The 19,104-nt window shown below is 39.9% G+C and overlaps 1 protein-coding gene across 1 annotated transcript; it reads left to right on the top strand.

Annotated features, from left to right (window-relative positions):
* Positions 1-4,582: 4,582 nt before the first annotated feature.
* On the top strand, positions 4,583-10,211 carry alx1 (ALX homeobox 1). The gene is made up of 4 exons (XM_058645750.1): positions 4,583-4,851; positions 5,326-5,630; positions 6,122-6,250; positions 9,511-10,211. The coding sequence occupies exons 1-4, from the start codon at positions 4,662-4,664 to the stop codon at positions 9,850-9,852; spliced, it is 966 nt and encodes a 321-aa protein (XP_058501733.1). The 5' UTR covers positions 4,583-4,661; the 3' UTR covers positions 9,853-10,211.
* The last annotated feature ends 8,893 nt before the right edge of the window (positions 10,212-19,104 follow it).

The raw sequence follows: 19,104 nt of genomic DNA, 5'->3' as shown, positions 1-19,104 counted from the left end.
TGTCTATTTATGATAATTCATACTACATTTTAAAGACGTGTTTACACCTCTGTGCTCAAATATCAAAAAATCAATGCCTAAACCACTCAGTCTAACTGTTTTTATTTGATTTATAATTATGTCACTAATTTGTTTGTTAACACTTAATATAATTGTAAGAAAAAGAGTACAATATACTCATCCTTATGGTTACTAATATAAGGGCACCGACAGAATCACCCGTTGGAGAAATAATGCTTGTGAGGCACTACTCTCACGTCATCATGCTGAAAATGTCCAGGTAAACAAATCTGCCAAAGCCTGAGTTTGTTTATTTGACGATGACATTGATGGTAAATTCAACTTTGACTGTGAAGGTTATACGGAAAAGGAAATATTGGATGAACGTGACAGATTTAAATGGTAACTCTGACACAAGTTAAAATTAAAAAGGTTCTTTCAAATCAAAGTCAACCAGGTATATGAAACTGTCTTCATACGAGTAGTGCATAGAAACATGCAGGCTCACTATTTGGCAAGCAATAAATCCCTGTTAAATCAGTTATGATTTATATGTTATGTCATGTGTGTTTGAAATGAATCACCCATGTTTGACACATTTATAACTCCTTAGTGTCGTCGTAAAGTGGTACCATTTTCAGTTTTCCTTTAAATCTCATGTATCTTTAAAATGTAAAATACTGTCATTCTGAGAAGCGGTATTTAAACTGACGAAAAGTATTCCTGCTCTCATTTGTGCTGCCGTTAACGTCTCGTCTTGTATGGATTTAGGCCCCCTGGCTCCTTTGATGTGCTCTCTGTCACAGCTGACCTGCGCAGCATGTGGACACGGAGCCTCATGGTGATGTATCGTCAAGTGAAGCCGAGCTTTGTCAGAAACAGACAAAATGAAAACACAACCTTTTTAAAAGCACACATGCACTCCTTTCTTTTTTTGGATGTCCCAGCTCCGTGAGCCAAATGCTCTGCAGACTCAGATGACTTCCATAACCTCCACGATATGTGTGCTTTCGGTGGTGGTGGTGGTGGTGGTGGGGGGAATCTATGCGTTTCATAGCCAGCCAAATGACATTTCAAGAGATTGAATTAAACACAAGGGTGGCTTCAGGCATCATGATGTCACTGCCTTCTGAAGTGGCACACTCTCGGGCCTCTCTGGTTTCGCTCTGGTTGTGCTGGATGACGTTCAGTCACATTAGGACCCAAATGAATGACGATTAGTTCACTTCAGTCATATTTATTTTTTTTTTTTTTGGTTTTTTTTGACTAAAAACTGTATTTTGACACGTTTCCAGGTGACTCAGCTGACTTACGCTGTATCTACATTGTGGCAGGAACATTTCCAGCCACCAACCAACCGCATGTGAACTTTTCACATTTTCTTCTCAGCATGAGCCAGTGCGTGGGGTCATCTTATGAGACCATCTTAGACGTCCGTCCGTCTCCCCCCCCTCCCCTCCCCTGCTACTTAAGAGCACCTCTATTTGTTTTGATACTTTCTCCCATGGCGCTTTGCAGCCCCAGGTAACTGCCACTGACCCCCGAGCGAACCAAAGCTATGCATGGTGTGCATGGCAGGTGGTGTTGGGCCTATGAGGGTGGAGATGTGCTGGTGGAAGTGAGGCTTTGGTTAGTGGTAACACAACTCCACCAATAAGGAGAAATAGAAGGAGCTCACTTCCTGTTAAGTCCAGTGTTGTGCTCCTGAGGGCTGCATGAGTTCAAAGACATCTCACGCCAAACCCCCCACCCCCCCCAAAACGTTTGCCCTTTAAAGGGATAATTCGGATTTTTTGAAGTGCGGTGAGGTGAGTGAGTGAGTGCATTACAAATCTGATGGATTATTACAGACCATGGCCAAGTGGAAGGGAATGGTGCTTGTAAGCAGAAGTTGTTGCCGTTGCAAATCCCCCGACGAAATTAGCAAATGAAAAAAAATCTCATCTGTTCCGAGCAAAACCATCTGTATTCCAGAAGAGATGCAGTGGTGAGGAAGTGCAGTGGTGCATCCCTACAGGTAAAAGTTCTGTTAAGTTTTATCGACGGTAAACATTCCTTTTTACTGCGTTACTGCCACCAATAGTTTGTGTGTAGAATTGCATTCATCCTACATTGTCTTATGCATTTTTTTCTACCACTTGATCTTCTTGTAAGAAATGCCCACAAAGACAAAGTCTGTGTTTTAAGCTTGTGTGGACAACAGAACTGTGGTCTAATGTTTGCCTTCTTCAGAAACCAAAGGTTTCAAATGCCAAAGTTTCTTTCCTCCCTTTATTTAATTAATTAATTTATTTATTTATTTTTATTTGTGGGGAATAAAGGAAACACTGTTAGAAAAGGCAGTTAAACAGCAGAATAAAGATATCAACAAACAGACATGATGTAAGAGTCTCATAAGTCAGTTTTTCTTTTACCTTGTTCCCCCCACTGGCAGCCATGTTTTCAATGAGAGTGAGTCTGTGTGTCTGGTTTTCAGTGAAGGGGGCGTTCAGTGAGTGCAGATGTCACAGAACCTCATGCAGCAAAAAAAAGAAAAACCTGAACTGTCCCTTTAACTTTAGCAAGATAATGTCCTTTCTTAGAGAGTTAGTTTTTTTTGGGTTTTTTTCCACCTCATTTTTCATGGATCAAAACTCTTCTGGGGACCTTCTCATGTATTCTCCTTAACATATTGTGATAATTAGCTGTTCAATTAGAAAGACATTTATAATCTAGTTCAGATTATTATGTGAAAATGTATGTTTTTAAAATTAAAAATAGGACTTTATTTATCAGGAATGATTATTAAAATAGGGTAACATGTACCCCAATAGAAGCACTGCTCCACGAGACAATAATATAACATGATAAAAACATAGAATCCTGAGGTTTATTCATTTATATTTTATTTTTTCAACAAATAAATTGTCATATTTCTTTTTTCATTATTATTATTTATTGCATATTTTATTGTGGCCTTTCATGATCACTTGATAAGATAAGATAGTCCTTTATTTGTCCCGCAGTGGGGAAATGTACATTGTTACAGCAGCAAAGACAGTAAAGATGAAGATAATAAATAATAAATATGCATTACCAAAACAATTATAAATATAAAAAGATATTAACACTTAGACTATAAAAAATAAAATAGAATGTAGAATGTACATTATAGACAGTTTGCAGAATATACACAGTATGGACTTGATATTTACAGTATAAATATGTATAAGTATATTGCACGTGGAAGGGAGGAATGAGGAGCCTGGTTATGTGTGGTGTGGTCTACTGAGAGTAGTGTTTGCTCTGCTCGAGTGTGGTTTTAATAATTCGTCACCAAAAAAAATCAATCAATCAATAATCAAATAACGTATCAATTGTCTCTTGCAGTCACGTGATTCACTTCACTAAAAGCAAATTATTCTGCGCACTGCGGCTGACACGAGAGAAAGAATCAAACAATTCTCAGATTTACTTTCAATCACAACCAATAATGAGCGAAACATTTCATGCAGATCTGAATAGATATTGCAAATGTTCATAATAGTGTTTCTAGCATGTTCAATTCAAACCTTAATGTTCAGAAATAATACTAATAAAGAACTTTAAGAAATTGCATTTGCGGGATTATTATAGTTCTAACTCCATTGTTAAATCAGCTTGTGCTTTTACTTCTTTTCAATCGAAATAATAATGAAAAACATACAATCTTTAATTGACGAACATCAAAAAGAAAATAAGAAAAATAAATAGAACAAGAGGAATGGCAACGCAGTACAAACTGAGGCAATGAAATAATTTAACATCAATAAATAGACACTGAGCATAATTGCAAGTGGAAACAGATCTGTATATAAAACGAATATGTAGTTTTGGATAAATAAAGAAACAATTAAATAAATAAATTGGACTAAAGAAACATATAATATATAATATATTTAACAAGTTTCTTTTTTCCCAAGATGAAAAGTTCACATTTTACTTTCCCATAACTTGCGCCGAAGCTTAAATATTGAATAATAAGCTTAAGGGGCTTTTACTCTTGGACCTGACATGAATCAATAAAATAAAATAAAATAAAAAATAAAATAATAATAAAGTTGAATTTCAGAGAAATTGGTCCTGCGTGTAGAACGATTGCGCAGCAGCAGCAGCAGCAGCTTCTCTCGGTTTGCTCCCATCATCTCAACTCTGATGAAATCTCATTTACAACCTGTAGATGCGAATAAACGTGGACGTCTGATCTGAACACGCTGTGAATTAAAGTCACTGTGGAGTGTGTGTGTGTGCGCGTGCGCGCGCCTCCCTCTCAGAGTCGTCGTGGACCCGGGATCCCTTCACACACCCTCGGTTCTCTGGTCTGGACGCGATGGGAGGAGTTGGCTGTTGCTGCTGTTTCATATCCACTGATGGAGAGAGAGGGAGGGAGAGAAGGGGGAGAAGAGGGAGGGAGCATACTCTTTTAAGGTCTCCTTCTTCTTCTCTTCGGGACTCTAAAGACATTTCGCCTTCAAGACACAGCAAATCAACTCCATTGGCAAAAAGTTATTGCATCACACAAATCATCGCCCCGCTAATCGTTGGCGATTATTGTCTTTCTTTCTTTCTTTCTTTCTTTCGTTCCTTTCGTCTTTATTTTTCTTTTAATGTTGCCATTTGATTATTAGCGGACTCGATTGAAGATGATGGAGTACATGGAGGATAAGTTTGCCTTGAAAGGTCAAGCGCTGAAGGCCAGCGACTACTACATGGACCAGGTCATGGAGAGTCTGGACAGCGCGCAGTACTTCGCCAAGTCCTCCCCGAAATGCGCGCAGGCCTTCGGGCTGCAGAGCAGCGAACATCGCTCCTCGCCCTGCGGAGACCAGAACGGTGCGTAAAACACATACGATCAGCTGTGTCACCCTGAACTGATCTGTGTCTGTGTAAATAATCCCAGTAGATTATATTCTAAGTGTTTCTTTTGTTTCCCCCCCCCACAATTGTTGTTTTTGTAAATTAGGGAGCTCAAATATTAATTTATATTAAATGTGATTTATTCTGTCATAATGTTATGTTTTATGTTTTTATGAGTTTCTTTGCATTTACATATTGACTGAAATATGTAGGGGAGCAAGAAAGCCCATATGGAAATGTAAAATATGACATATGTATGTGTAATAAATACAGTAATACACGTGGAAACATGTGTATATGTACATTATTAGAAACATTTTCTACATATGCCAGTTTATGGAATTCAATATGTGAGTACACCACACATGGAAATACACTTGGCTGCTGATTTATTTATTTATTCCCCCTATGAATAATGATGTATAATCACCTGCGTGTTCTTCCCCGCAGGCTCGTACGCGGTGCCAAAAACAGACGACGACCCTCTGCACTCGGACCTCGGCAGGTCGATGGACGGCTGCTGCACTCTGCGCGCGTCCCCGGTGACCAGCCCACAAGACAAGACGGACCTGGACGACATGGGGGACAAGTGCGACAGCAACGTGTCCAGCAGCAAGAAGAGGAGACACCGGACAACGTTCACCAGCGCGCAGCTGGAAGAGCTGGAGAAGGTGTTCCAGAAGACGCACTATCCGGACGTGTATGTGCGGGAGCAGCTGGCCATGAGGACGGAGCTAACCGAGGCCAGAGTGCAGGTAATTCATCGACCGACTCTTCGTCTATTAACGTCTCCAATTTTGGATCGAAATGAACAAACGTTGCAAGATCAAACCCTTTTTTTTTTAATTCCCCGTGAAACAAATCTGATATTTTTACACGTGTAATATATTTTATTTATTTATTTATTTATTTAATTAATTGTTCTGCAATAATTGTTTTGTGTTTTTCTTCACAGTATGTGTTACTGTTTTTCGTCTGTGCTGATTGAATTCAACTGACCATTAACATTTTTTTTTCAAATACACATAATTTCATATAATTGTATAGTTTAATAATTTAACTGTATATAAACATGGTTTCTTTTACTCACCAGAATTATTTCCCCAAAAAAGGTCTTTATGAGGTTTAGGTCATTAATACTGTTTGTCTATATTGTAATATTGTTGTCTATCTTTTATATATATATATATCATATTTAACATTATAGTTCTTGTATTTCATGTGTCCATCCTTGTCCCCTCTTCAGGTGTGGTTCCAGAACAGAAGAGCCAAGTGGAGGAAGAGGGAGCGCTACGGCCAGATCCAACAAGCCAAAAGTCACTTTGCAGCCACCTATGATTTATCAGTGTTACCGAGGAGCGACAGCTACACACAGGCGAGTCCAAGTCCACCATTTTGTTCTAATTAATATTTTACCTATAGTCTTAAAATAAACTTCTAATTATTGGAGATTAACGCACAGGACGCGGGGACTCTCGTGCGTAATGGTGCGCGTCAGCGGCCTCTGATTCCTCTTCCTAGGACCAGTGTCTCTCAAATAATCCAGCCTTTAAGAAGAATGTAAATCCACATTATCAGTCATTGAGTTTACTTTTGAAGCACTAGAGTTAATTTCACCAAATAATAATAATAATGCACAGTGGCTCAAAATGTACCTGCCAGTACACATATACAGTATAATGGGCATTTTATATTAAAAAAATGTGCTAAACTTTCAGTTCTGACTCAATGCCATCATCGCAAAATAAAATAAAAATATTGAGAACAAAATAAAACATTTGACAGATTTTCATTTCCTGCTTAACAAAGCACAGCTGTGCAAATAAAAAATATAAGATAAAAAATAAAATAAAAATAACAACAGGCCTCAACAGCTGCACAATAAATCCCCATGTATTTTTAAATGCGTTTAAGATATAGCTTCATAGTTTCATTTGCACTTTGCGAGTCCCAGTCACCCGTCACTGACGCACAATGAATCACTTATTATGAAAACTGTGTCCATTCCGCGCGAGCGCTGATTAGAGAGGATTGCGCGAGGGTGTCACGGCGGAATGAATGGGCTCCAATATCAGATTTCATGTTGGCTGAACATTTATCTTGCACTTCGGACAAAGGTCAGGTACAAGATGAGGTGAGAGGAGACGCACGGCGTCAATTTGTCCTCTGGGTATATCAGACACTGAGATTGGGCCTCCGACTCTTGTCAAGCCTGCGAGTTGACTCTCTTTTTAATTTTTTTTCCAGAGATGGAAATATGCTGACAGCAGCTTCTCAGAAAAGTGTGTGTGTTTTTGTATTTTAGGCCAATAGATGAAAAAAGAAAGCTCTGATAGCCCGAGAAAAAAAGCTGGATTCTGTGCCACTCAAAGGTCTCATACCAACATTTAATATTTGAGTTTTTGAGGCAAAATTCTCAGATTTTATTGACATTGTTCAAGTTCTATTTGACTAAATTGCTTTCTTGCATGTTAATTTGTGTAATACTGACCTAGAATCAAGTTTATTATAATATGTCTTTGTTAAATATTGTCATTATAGACCTGAATGAGAATAAATTAGACCCACATGTGACAGTGTCAGCCCAGAGTTACACCTGGATAAATCAGGATTACAGTGTCACATGATCCTGGTTTGTTTTATCCCTGCAATACAGTTGTGTTTTATAGATAATTTATTGCTATAAGTTACTTTTCATAGCCATAACCACTTTTTGTTGCACCTAAACACAGGTTTACCCAAATCTAACCACATCCATGGAGAGAAAAAAAACGGTTATCATCACCCTCACTTCCTCGTTTTCCGCCAAAAGCAGTTAAAGCACAATCACTTTAATATGCTCGCCTGTGCTGTGAGACATGTAAATACGTCATTTTGGTCGAGAAACGTGAGCCCTCTGCGGTTTGTGGAAACATACAATGGCAACATGTGATTCTGGAGACCTTGCATGTTGGGCACGTCCTGGCCAAAGAGTGGGTCAACAACTCCGCTCAACTGTCTCACACATGTTTCTAATACATGTCCCTGTCCCTGCAGCTCCTCCACACGACTGTCATGAAAAAAAAAAAAAAGAAAAAGAGACCGTCCTAAAGTAACCGCGTGGGCAAGTGGCGGTTTCTGTGTTCCTTAAACAAAGTGGGCACGGGCTGCATTCTTTTGGCTTTTGAAAGATTCTGGTCTTCTTCTGTTGACTGTCAGGTTGTGGCCATTGTTGCTGCCTTTTGGGCAAAGTTAGAAAACGCTTGCTTATCAATGACACATGTTGTCAGGAAGACGCTGTTGCTGGAGAAACATATGACGTGGGCCAAGCTGGTTCTCATGCCATATCTGTACACTTTTGTGCAACAGTTTATCTTTGTGTCAAATTTTGACTTTTACTCTTCACCACAACAACACAGTTCGCATGTGGTGTTGAGCAACAGCCACTCAGAGGTGGAAAGAGTACTGAAAGATTCTACTCAAGTAAAAGTACCGTTATTTTGAAGTACAAGTAAAAGTACTGGTCTAAAAATGTACCTAAGTTAAAGTAAATAAGTAGCTTGTTTTGAAATGTACTTTTTTTTTTTAAACAAGGGGACACAAATCTCACATGAATTGTCTTTAGGCAAATGTTTACAAGTTCACAAAATATGTAAACACATAATGTGTCAACATAGGTCAAAGGTCACAAATGCTTCAACGTTCTCACTAACTCAGGGACAGTAATTAACGCCAATTCACCTGCAACCATCAATTCTTTTTCAGGCCAACACAGTAACAGATGTCATTTCAAATGTAGCAAAGTAAACATACTTAAGCAAAAGTAAAATTACAAATTTAAAAAATTACTATTATAAGTACCTACTCGCGAGTAAATGTACTTTGTTACTTTCCACCACTGCAATATATACACAATTTAAAGATAGGATAAGATAAGATCAAGGAACAAGTGTTACAGCAGCGTAAATGATTGTAAAAAGTGAAAGAAAGTAATTGTAAGCATGGATTAGACACATTATAGGAAATGTAAAAAAAAAAAAAAATAATACAAAATTCTAATTATAAATGTGCTAGGATGCTGAAAAATAAGGAACTTTTTGTTTTAATTTTACAAAAAAAAACACTGACACAAATCATCAAAATACTTTGCTATTAATTTCATAATTGATTATTATTATTATCATTTAATCTGAGCAGCCCTTGTTTGTTTAATCAGGATACTTTCATTCTCTGAATGTGCTGCACTTATTGCCATTTATTTTAGTCAGGAAAGTTGTCGTTGCATGTTTCACTGACTCACTTTTGAGCGAATGCAGTCTCGGGATTAATGAATCACGGTGCCTCTCACGTGCTCGCAGTAGTCACACTGGCTTGTCTCGTCAGTTTGACTGAACTCCTGTGCTGCTCTGTGGACTGATGTTCCTCCCTTTAAAAAAAAAAAAAAAAATGGCCAGATGGTTTCATATCTTTTCTCCGTCGACGTCTCCGTACTTATCTGCCCTCTTATTGTGTAACGAAACACCGCAGCAGCTGCAGGACACTCATGGTTAAAAACAGTACCGTACAAAACACAACTCATCAAATTAAACATAGCTCTTTATGAATCAACACTCAAAGTCATTCCTCCCAGAATCTAACGTCCTCTTAACCCAACAGATCTCCAACAACCTGTGGCCGAGCCCAGCTTCCGGCGGCTCCGTGGTCTCTTCCTGTGTTCTGCCCCGAGGATCCCCGCCCTGCGTCACTTCCTACCCGCACTCCCCGCGCTCCGCCGCCGGCGCCGCCGACCACGGCTACATGGGCTTCCCCAATCAACAGAACCAGTTCGGCCACGTCTCCCTCAACAACTTCTTCAGCGCAGACTCCCTGCTCACACCGGCCCCCAACGGCCACCACGCCTTCGAGACCAAGCCCGAGTTTGAGAGACGCTCGTCCAGCATCGCTGTGCTGCGCATGAAGGCCAAGGAGCACACGGCCAACATCTCCTGGGCCATGTGATCCTGGAGAAAAAGTTTGGATAATGCTTTTAGAAAAAATGTGTGGATTGCCCTAAGAGTCTGAAATGATATTTAAAAAGTAACTCAGTAAAAAAAATATATCAACAATTTCTTTGTCATCTACAGATTAGATGTCGCTTCTCTGTTGTCTTGAGTGATGTGGACAATTTTTTTAGCAAATCACACTGCCCTGCTAATTAGATCCGCATCGTCGCGTGTAACGCATAGCCAGATTTTTATCTATCCAGTCGCGAGAAGACGAGCAGCACGAGTGGACAGATTTTCTGCATAATCCTGACAGTTGAAACAGCCGTAATGGTTTGTGACAGATAATCAGCAGCATCTTTGCTGTAAGGCAGGTCTGCACTGGCGTTATCAGAATCAAGTTTTCCAGTCAGACACATTCATATCATTCAGACGTTAAGGGCAATGTTTTACTGATTCCTTTGCGAGGTGCGGAGTTGAGAGCTGTAATCTTTTGTCGTTCATGCGCTCAGCGTGCTCTCTTCTGAGGCCAACACATAAGCAAAGGGCAAGTGAGAGCGTCATCGCGGGCACATGTGGGACCCCGAGGAGAGGGGACCCAAACCACTACCCCCATTTCTAAGCACTGTGAAAAAGGTTTCTCTACCTTGCGGCCCCCCCCCCCCCCCCTTCATCCTCCTCCCTCGTTCCAGCTCAGGACCGAGGACGAGCAGTGCAGCAGAGACAAATACTGACTTGACATACTGACGTGTCCATGTGCTTTGCAGCAAAGCTCTGTAAACGTGTGTCCTCCGCCTCTGCACTGTATCACAGGAATGAGACGCAGGCGGCGGAGGCAGACTCTAATATCGTGTTTGTGATATGAATTTATCCGGTGTAAGCATAATAAATGAATTGTTGCTTGACTCCACGATGACTGCACTCTTCTTAAAAGGTTATGCTCCGTGCGGCCGTGTGTGTATGCGATGCTGGCACGTCGCCCGGCGCTGTCTTTGCTGTGTGCCATTTTCTGTCTTAAACTTGGAACCAGCTTGAGACACTCAGGCTCATCTTCCCGGAGAACATGGCTGCCAGCGGCAACATAAGGAAAAACAGATTGTTGTCAGTTCACCCATATAAATCCCTTATAAAATATCCACCCACTTTAGCCCGTGAAATCGTTAGAATATGTTTTCTGCTTTTTCTCACGGTTAGAACTCTTGTGTCTGTTTTTCTTTACATCACGGCACATACGAGTCGTCATGATGTACAAATTTGGGGCTGATTTTAGCAGCAGATATAGGTGATTTTTTTTTTTTTCTTTGCGTCCTTACAGTCACGGAGCACAATCATGCCTGTTTTCACTGGTTCAGGGGCCCGGCACGGGGGTCCGGCAGTACTGACTGTCAGTACCTTGTGCAACCACACTTTAAAAAGCCCCCTAAACTATGACTTTAATGTGTGTTTAATAGTGGTCGAACAACAATATTGCCCTGTGGCACAGGAGAATTATGAAGTTGTATCAGATAAAGCTTATCCTTTAAACTCCACAGAATTCATGGCTGACCCTTGAAGCCATCTCCTCTCATGTCATTAAACACCGCTAATCTCCTCATTCATCAGTCGTAGCTTTTTTCCATGTGGCTGCAGTGCTGCATGTTTCCCCCTAAGATGTGCAGTCCTTGTTCTTTAATCTGTGACACTGTCTCATAATTGGGAGCATTTTCTTTTCTATTCTTTTTTTTCCTGCTTTCCCCCTTTGTTTCCTCTCTGATGTCATCTCTTTGTTTTTGCTCTGGGATCACAGTCAGCAGTGGATGGCGTCTCAGGGAAACCCATCGCTGGGCTTGATTCAATTAGGGCCGTAACTTGTGTCAGATGCTTTGGTTTGGAAACAAGTTTGTTTCCTTGGGGTACTTCCTGGTTGCTGCTATTCACAAGGACAAACCCAAGAATGTTATCTGCACGCATCACAACACAACGGCTTTGATCATGTTGTGTCCATGGAAATGGTTTGGTCCATGGTTTTGGACACGTTTCCCGATGTTGCAGCGGGGTTGTTTCTTTGTCCTCCTGCTCCCGCGTTTTCGGTCCTCCGGCTTCATTTGTTGATTATTAATTGGAGACGCTTTCAGTATCAGTAAAGATTACGTGCCAGCTGACAAGCCACGTTTACTATGAGGGGTTTCTGACTGGCTTGTTTTACTGAGAACAAGAACAATGAGGTCATTACATGTTTGGGGTGTGTCTCTCTGAATCCACTTGCACAATGTGTAATAAAACTCTTGGCAGTCCGTGCTCGTGCAAGCACCACTTTTTTGCAATGTAGCAAATCTCTTGTTGTTATGATGTAGAGCAATGTGAGGCAAACCTTTCTTGAGTTGCACTTCCCTGTTGAGATGTCATGCTATAGTAAAACCGTTGCTCAACACATGGACAAACACATTTGAACCTGTTTAAATCTCTGACATGTTCACTGCAGTCCTTTTCCTGCTGTAAAGTGATGTTTGTGGCGCTTTGTCACTTCATGCACCAAAGTCCATCAAGACAATCAACGGTATTACATCACGGCACACAGGAGTTGTTGATCTATTGCACTACAGCCAGTTCAAATGTGTTGTTTTCTGACTTTTAGGTGTTTGAAATCCTTCAAAGCAGCAGGAGAGCAGCAGCCCATGTGTCTGTTTGAGCTAAAAAAAACATGATTTTCTCTTTGGTGTGGGAGAGTTTACAAAGTTTCCACACAGTAAAGGCTGTGTAATGGCAAAGTAAATTGACAAACCTATTCTCAAGAGATCACAGACATAGTATTACGTAGCCTGAGCCTTTTGTTGAGTAAAATCTGTTTCCTGTTGACCCTCTTGGCAGCCATAGTTTCACCTACAGCGTACCTGGTTGCCTAATGTGGGTTTCACGCTCACATATATTATATATCAGTATGTCGTTAAATCACACACTATCCCTTTAAAACTTTAGGGAAACATTGGGATCTGGTTTATGTCCACTTTTATATGCAGTGGAAGTAATAGACTGAACGTCGACCTTTCAGCGGAAACATTCTTCACTGGAGCCCGTCACCATCTGTCCCTCATTTTATCACTTTAAACTGTATGTTTGGGTCCTCATCGATTATGAGAAACAGGGATTGTTACGGGTCGTCGAGCGCTCGCGGTGGGAACGGTTTAGTGGACACATCATCTGACTTTGACAGCGGAGACTCTTAGCAACACTCCACCGTCTTGTTTACTGTAGCGTCGTGGGAACACAGTGCTGGCTCGAACTGGAAAACACACAAACTGTTTTGATTAAGTTTTTCATGGTAAAGAATAAAAGGAAAGTTTTTGTTTCACTCCTTGAAAAACACAGTTGTTATGCGGCTCCACCCACTCAGGTTGACCTCATGCAATGACACGATTTCTTCCTCTGTCTCTGACAAACAACAACTCCTCTGTGTGTCCCCTTCTAATTACTATTGTAGTGACCATTGTCATCATCATCTGTGAGCCCACAGCCACAGACTGATCATGCAACCATGCAGGTCTGCAAACATGTGGGCAAGTACGAGTGTTTATGTAAATGATAAAGAGAGAGTGAGAGATTGGGAGAGTGAGAGAGACAGAGGGCTCCTGCAGACCAGATCCATCAACAGCTCCAATGGGTTTGACCCTTCCAGGTTAACCGCAGCCATTAATATAAGAGCTTCCCTCCCCTGCCTCCCTACTTCCCGCACTACCTCACGCAGGGGAGGACAGGCTTCTTACACACACACACACACACACTCGCACTCACACACACAGCTGTTGACTTGAAGAAATAGAGCTAGATCAAATGTTGGCGGTTGAAAAATTGAGTTATCGGTCACGCATGTTCCACAGCAGAGATCTAAAATGCAGTCTACCCACTGTTGTTATTCTAATCACTCAGCGCTGATGTTCTACTCCTTCTTCTTCAGCTCTGGAACAGTTAGACCAGCTCACTACCAGTCCATCTTCTTTTTCTCTCTTTTTCTTTATTTCCCCTGGAAGCACAGTGATTTCTCAGAAGCCCTCTCCCTGACTCGCGGCAATATTTCAAAGTTCTTCGAAGGCCATTTAATATAAGTCTTTGTTGTCAGACTGTGGCAAAGGCAAACTTCATGAGTTGAGGATTCTGTATATTATAACAACACAGTTGGCAAAGACTTGCATCTAAAAAGGTGTTAGTCAATGAGTTTGATCAGGAGCCTTGGAGCTGACCTTAGACTTTGAAAAAAAGGAACACAGACAGTTCTGACTGTATGAAATCCAGCAATCATTACAAAATAAACAAGAGAGCAGCACACAGACCTATGTGTTAAATCATAAAACATAGTAAAACTACATTAGGTAAATCAGTTAATGCAATGAAACAAATATTTTTTTTTATTTGGCATTACTGACATTACTTAAGGTTGTGGACTTTGAAGGCTGTATAATGTGAACTTTGAAGGGTTTGGACTGTGAAGGCCATGGACTTTGTAGGCTGTGAAATCTGAACTTTGAAGGTTATGAACTTTGAAGTGTCAAATACTTACTTGGAAGGTTGCACACTTTAAACGTTGCACACTTTAAACGTTGTAAAGGTTGTGAACTTTGAAGTTTGTAAACTTTAAAGACCAACTTTTATGGTTGTGGACTTTAACTTTAAAGGCCAAGAACTCTGAAGGTTGTGAAATTACAAGCCTGCACACTTTGAAGGTTGAGAAGTTTAAAGGGTTGTGGATTTTGAAGGATGTGTAATAATAATTGGCCAAGACAAAACATAAGAAATGGAAATATTTGCAGTGATATGCATATGTTTTGATTTGGGTTTAACCTGTTGGGTTAAAAAGTGCAAATATGGGACAATTTGAAATGTTTCTAAAACTGTACAGTAAAACTTTCTGATTTGCAGTATTCTAGTAGCCATAGAAGTCCTGAACACAACCTAGTCAGTCTTGGTCAGAACTTTTTTAGTACATTTTTAGTACATCTCAAAATTGATACGTTTTTGATTAAAAGTATAAATATGGGACTTTTAACTTTTCTCTAAAACTGACATTTCTTTAAAACTCTATGTATGTATGTTGGTAGGTAGGTAGGTTGGTTGGTTGGTTGGTTGGTTGATATGTAATGCTTATTCAATAAGTCCCTCTGTGGGTTTTTAAGGGTGAGTTTCATTAGTTCAAGGATATACAGTAAATTTTAAAAATGTTCTTTTTATTTCTCATTTCCTTGCTTAGGTTTGAAAGTCAAACACAGGCTCATATAATTGATGAATTATCCTGGACTGACTGTGGTACAATTCCAAAATTCAAAACCACCATCTGTTGGCAGTGGCTGCCGCCTTTTAATGCTACAACCTTGCACCCAGTTAATGTTTCTTTTTCTTCCCTGCCATATCTCCTGTTGTTCTGACATTGTTGTCAAAGCTCCTCAAAATCTACAAGTGCCTAATAGCTCAGAGGAATCATGGTGTGCAGCCAAAAATGCCTTTCAGGAGGTCCCTTATTCTCAACGCGGGGAGGAAGTGGTTCACAACGGGCCCGAGGCGACTTACAAGAGGCTATTAGAGGCCTGTAGCAGGATGCCTCACAAATCCAATTAGGAAGAGCCGGGACTGGATCTGGACTGTCTGCTGCTGCCTGTCAGTCAGAGCAGGAGAAAGCAGGTGTCCAGTTACCAGTGTGTGTGTGTGTGTTAAGGACCTCTTCATAAACACCGACCTTACCAGGACTATTAGTCCTAATGGACACCAAAGCCTGGTCCTAGTGATGCAGAACCTAATATCTGAGGAACTGGTTATGTTTAGGTTTAGGATTTAAATTGTGGTTAGGTTAAGGGTTAGGTATTTGTTGGTCATGGTCAAAGTTTAGGCTGAATAAATGAATGGAAGTCAATGCAGTGTCCTGAGAAGAATAGCTGTGCAAACCTGCATGCATGTGTAAGATAGAGGTCAGTATGAGTGCGTCTTTTACCTTCAACATGTTCATGTGCATCACATTTTCTCTTTGTTTGTACACTATAATGGCTATGGTTGGATGTACACACACACACACATATTCAGGTCAAGTGTCAAACTCTTCCCCTGGTGAATGTGTCAATTTCGGCGTGACAAATGGAGAATCTAACTGGCTCTTACCTAATCACTGATGTCACGTCCCCACTCTACATGACATCAGTGCACTCTTCAGATACAGCATCATCATCACCTTTTTTTTAAAGGTACACATTTAAAGAGATAGTTCAAGATATTTTTTTTTAAGCATGGCTGTATGAGGCACTAATACATAAGGCACCCACACCCATGTACCCACGTTCCGCTTATGCATACACTTGTGACTTGTGGTTCCAGCCATACTAAAGTGAGGTTTCGCATATCTGATCAAATTCCCATTTCCCTTCCATTCCAATGTATTGTCCTACTTTGGTGATGCTTTTTTGGGCCACATTCAGTACTTGTGCTTCACAAGATACTAAGATATATCACAAATGGATTAGTCCAGAACTTGTGTCCCCCACTGAGGACCAAAAAATGTACTGGAGATTTGTGAGGAAAATGAACAAACTGCGACTGTATCTGTGAAGAAAAAACACATAAATGCAGAATGACATCTGTGACTTTTTTGTCATCCCTAACTAAACATAATAAAATCAAACAGTTTCATTAAAGCAGAGCAGAAGAGGAAAAGCTCCACGGCATATTTCCAGTAGCAGGAGTGGCCTGGGACAAAAGAGAGACAGCACACACTGTGCGCTGTGATCTTTTTGTCATCACAGAGATGAACGTTTCCTCCACATGACAGCTGACAGGGAAGGTGATGGCTCTCGCTGTGTGATGGCCAAACCAAACTACAGTTCGGCTCCACTGGAGTCCCTCAGTGGCCCATATATCTGACATGGCTGTGTTTGCCTTACATCTCCAGGTAGTTCATAAAGTTCATTTATGCTATAAATATGCTTAGGAGCAAAGGCACACGAGCAGTAGACTGGGGCAGGATACTGGAAATCTAATATCTCACATCGTTTGTAGCAGATCATGGCTTACTTGAAATTGAGAACATACATTATACTGTACAACACATATAATTTCTGAGCTAGACCAAAAATTAATTTAGGATTATTTTGTTTTTAAATACAGTTTGTGGATTTTTGAGTCTGAAAAAGAGGATCATTGTGTCTGCACAGCATTGAATGAATGTTTAAATGAAGTTTGACTTACTGATACATAGCAAGAATTACCACACTGTGGAAGACAGACAGGCCTGCTGTCAGTAAAAAACACATAAAGTCTACAATAACTTAAATATATGTTGGAGAACCATTTCCAACAGGAAATTGAGGCTAAATTTTACATCATGGCACAGAGTTGAGTATCAGAAAGCCCAGAAAGTTTTTTCGAATGCTGTTATGAATCCTTTGTTTACCTTTACCTACGTGACACAAACCTAGGAATAATGAAACAGTAGAAGAGATAAAAAGGCATTTTTAACAGCAAATTCATTTTTAGACACAAACAAAAAAGAACATAAAAAAAAATTCTGGAGACTCTTGTTCTTTTCCCTGTCTTGACAAATGGATTGCAATCCTGGAGCCAATCATTCACTCACACTGCAGAGCAAGATATCAGATTAGTGAAACAACACTGCCACCTGCTGCCTGTGACCAGCCCTTACATCATTTGTGACCCCTGACGTGAGAAAAAATAATGGAGGCTGCCCACGTTCTAAATTTATTATCCTCCCATTATGCTGAGTTTGCTTACACAGCCTTCAAAGTTCAAATAATAAAGTTCGACCTCAAAGTGGTATGTCATCCAAAATGTGACAAAAAAGTCATACTTTAGTGTGTCGTCCAAAATGTGACAAAACAGTCATAGGTCAGTATGTTGTCCAAAATGTGGCAAAAAAGTCATAGGTCAGTATGTCTTCCAAAATGTGACAAAAAAGTCATAGGTCAGTATGTTGTCCAAAATGTGACAAAAAAGTCATAGGTCAGTATGTCGTCCAAAATGTGACAAAAACGTCATAGGTCAGTATGTCGTCCAAAATGTGACAAAAACGTCATAGGTCAGTATGTCGTCCAAAATGTGACAAAAAAGTCATAGGTTAGTATGTCGTCCAAAATGTGACAAAAAAGTCATAGGTTAGGATGTCGTCCAAAATGTGACAAAAAAGTCATACTTTAGTATGTCGTCCAAAATGTGACAAAAAAGTCATAGGTTAGTATGTCGTCCAAAATGTGACAAAAAAGTCATAGGTTAGGATGTCGTCCAAAATGTGACAAAAAAGTCATACTTTAGTATGTCGTCCAAAATGTGACAAAAACGTCATAGGTTAGTATGTCGTCCAAAATGTGACAAAAACGTCATAGGTTAGTATGTCATCCAAAATGGGACAAAAAAGTCATACTTTAGTATGTCGTCCAAAATGTGACAAAAATGTCATAGGTTAGTATGTTGTCAAAATGTGACAAAAAAGTCATACTTTAGTATGTCGTCCAAAATGTGAAAAAAACGTCATAGGTTAGTATGTCGTCCAAAATGTGACAAAAACGTCATATGTCGTCCAAAATGTGACAAAAACGTCATAGGTTAGTATGTCGTCCAAAATCTGACAAAAAAGTCATAGGTTAGTATGTCGTCCAAAATGTGACAAAAACGTCATAGGTTAGTATGTCGTCCAAAATCTGACAAAAAAGTCATTGGTTAGTATGTCGTCCAAAATGTGACAAAAACGTCATAGGTCAGTATGTTGTCCAAAATGTGGCAAAAAAGTCATAGGTCAGTATGTCTTCCAAAATGTGACAAAAAAGTCATAGGTCAGTATGTTGTCCAAAATGTGACAAAAAAGTCATAGGTTAGTATGTCGTCCAAAATGTGACAAAAACGTCATAGGTTAGTATGTCGTCCAAAATGTGACAAAAAAGTCATAGGTTAGTATGTCGTCCAAAATGTGACAAAAACGTCATAGGTTAGTATGTCGTCCAAAATGTGACAAAAACGTCATAGGTTAGTATGTCGTCCAAAATGTGACAAAAACGTCATAGGTTAGTATGTCGTCCAAAATGTGACAAAAATGTCATAGGTTAGTATGTCGTCCAAAATGGGACAAAAAAGTCATACTTTAGTATGTCGTCCAAAATGTGACAAAAATGTCATAGGTTAGTATGTTGTCAAAATGTGACAAAAAAGTCATACTTTAGTATGTCGTCCAAAATGTGAAAAAAACGTCATAGGTTAGTATGTCGTCCAAATTGTGACAAAAACGTCATAGGTTAGTATGTCGTCCAAA

Source organism: Solea solea, chromosome 12 (assembly GCF_958295425.1).
Source record: "Solea solea chromosome 12, fSolSol10.1, whole genome shotgun sequence".
NCBI lineage: Eukaryota > Metazoa > Chordata > Actinopteri > Pleuronectiformes > Soleidae > Solea > Solea solea.
Note: the sequence above shows the minus strand (reverse complement) of the source record. Positions and strands in the feature narration are given on the sequence as shown.

What these genes read in the sequence shown, in the direction of transcription:
- alx1 (XM_058645750.1), top strand. Translation starts at nt 4,662, where the DNA reads ATGATGGAGTACATGGAGGATAAGTTTGCCTTGAAAGGTCAAGCGCTG. An exon ending in GCCCTGCGGAGACCAGAACG is followed by an intron (nt 4,852 to 5,325) that starts GTGCGTAAAACA and finishes TCTTCCCCGCAG; the next exon opens with GCTCGTACGCGGTGCCAAAA. An exon ending in TAACCGAGGCCAGAGTGCAG is followed by an intron (nt 5,631 to 6,121) that starts GTAATTCATCGA and finishes TCCCCTCTTCAG; the next exon opens with GTGTGGTTCCAGAACAGAAG.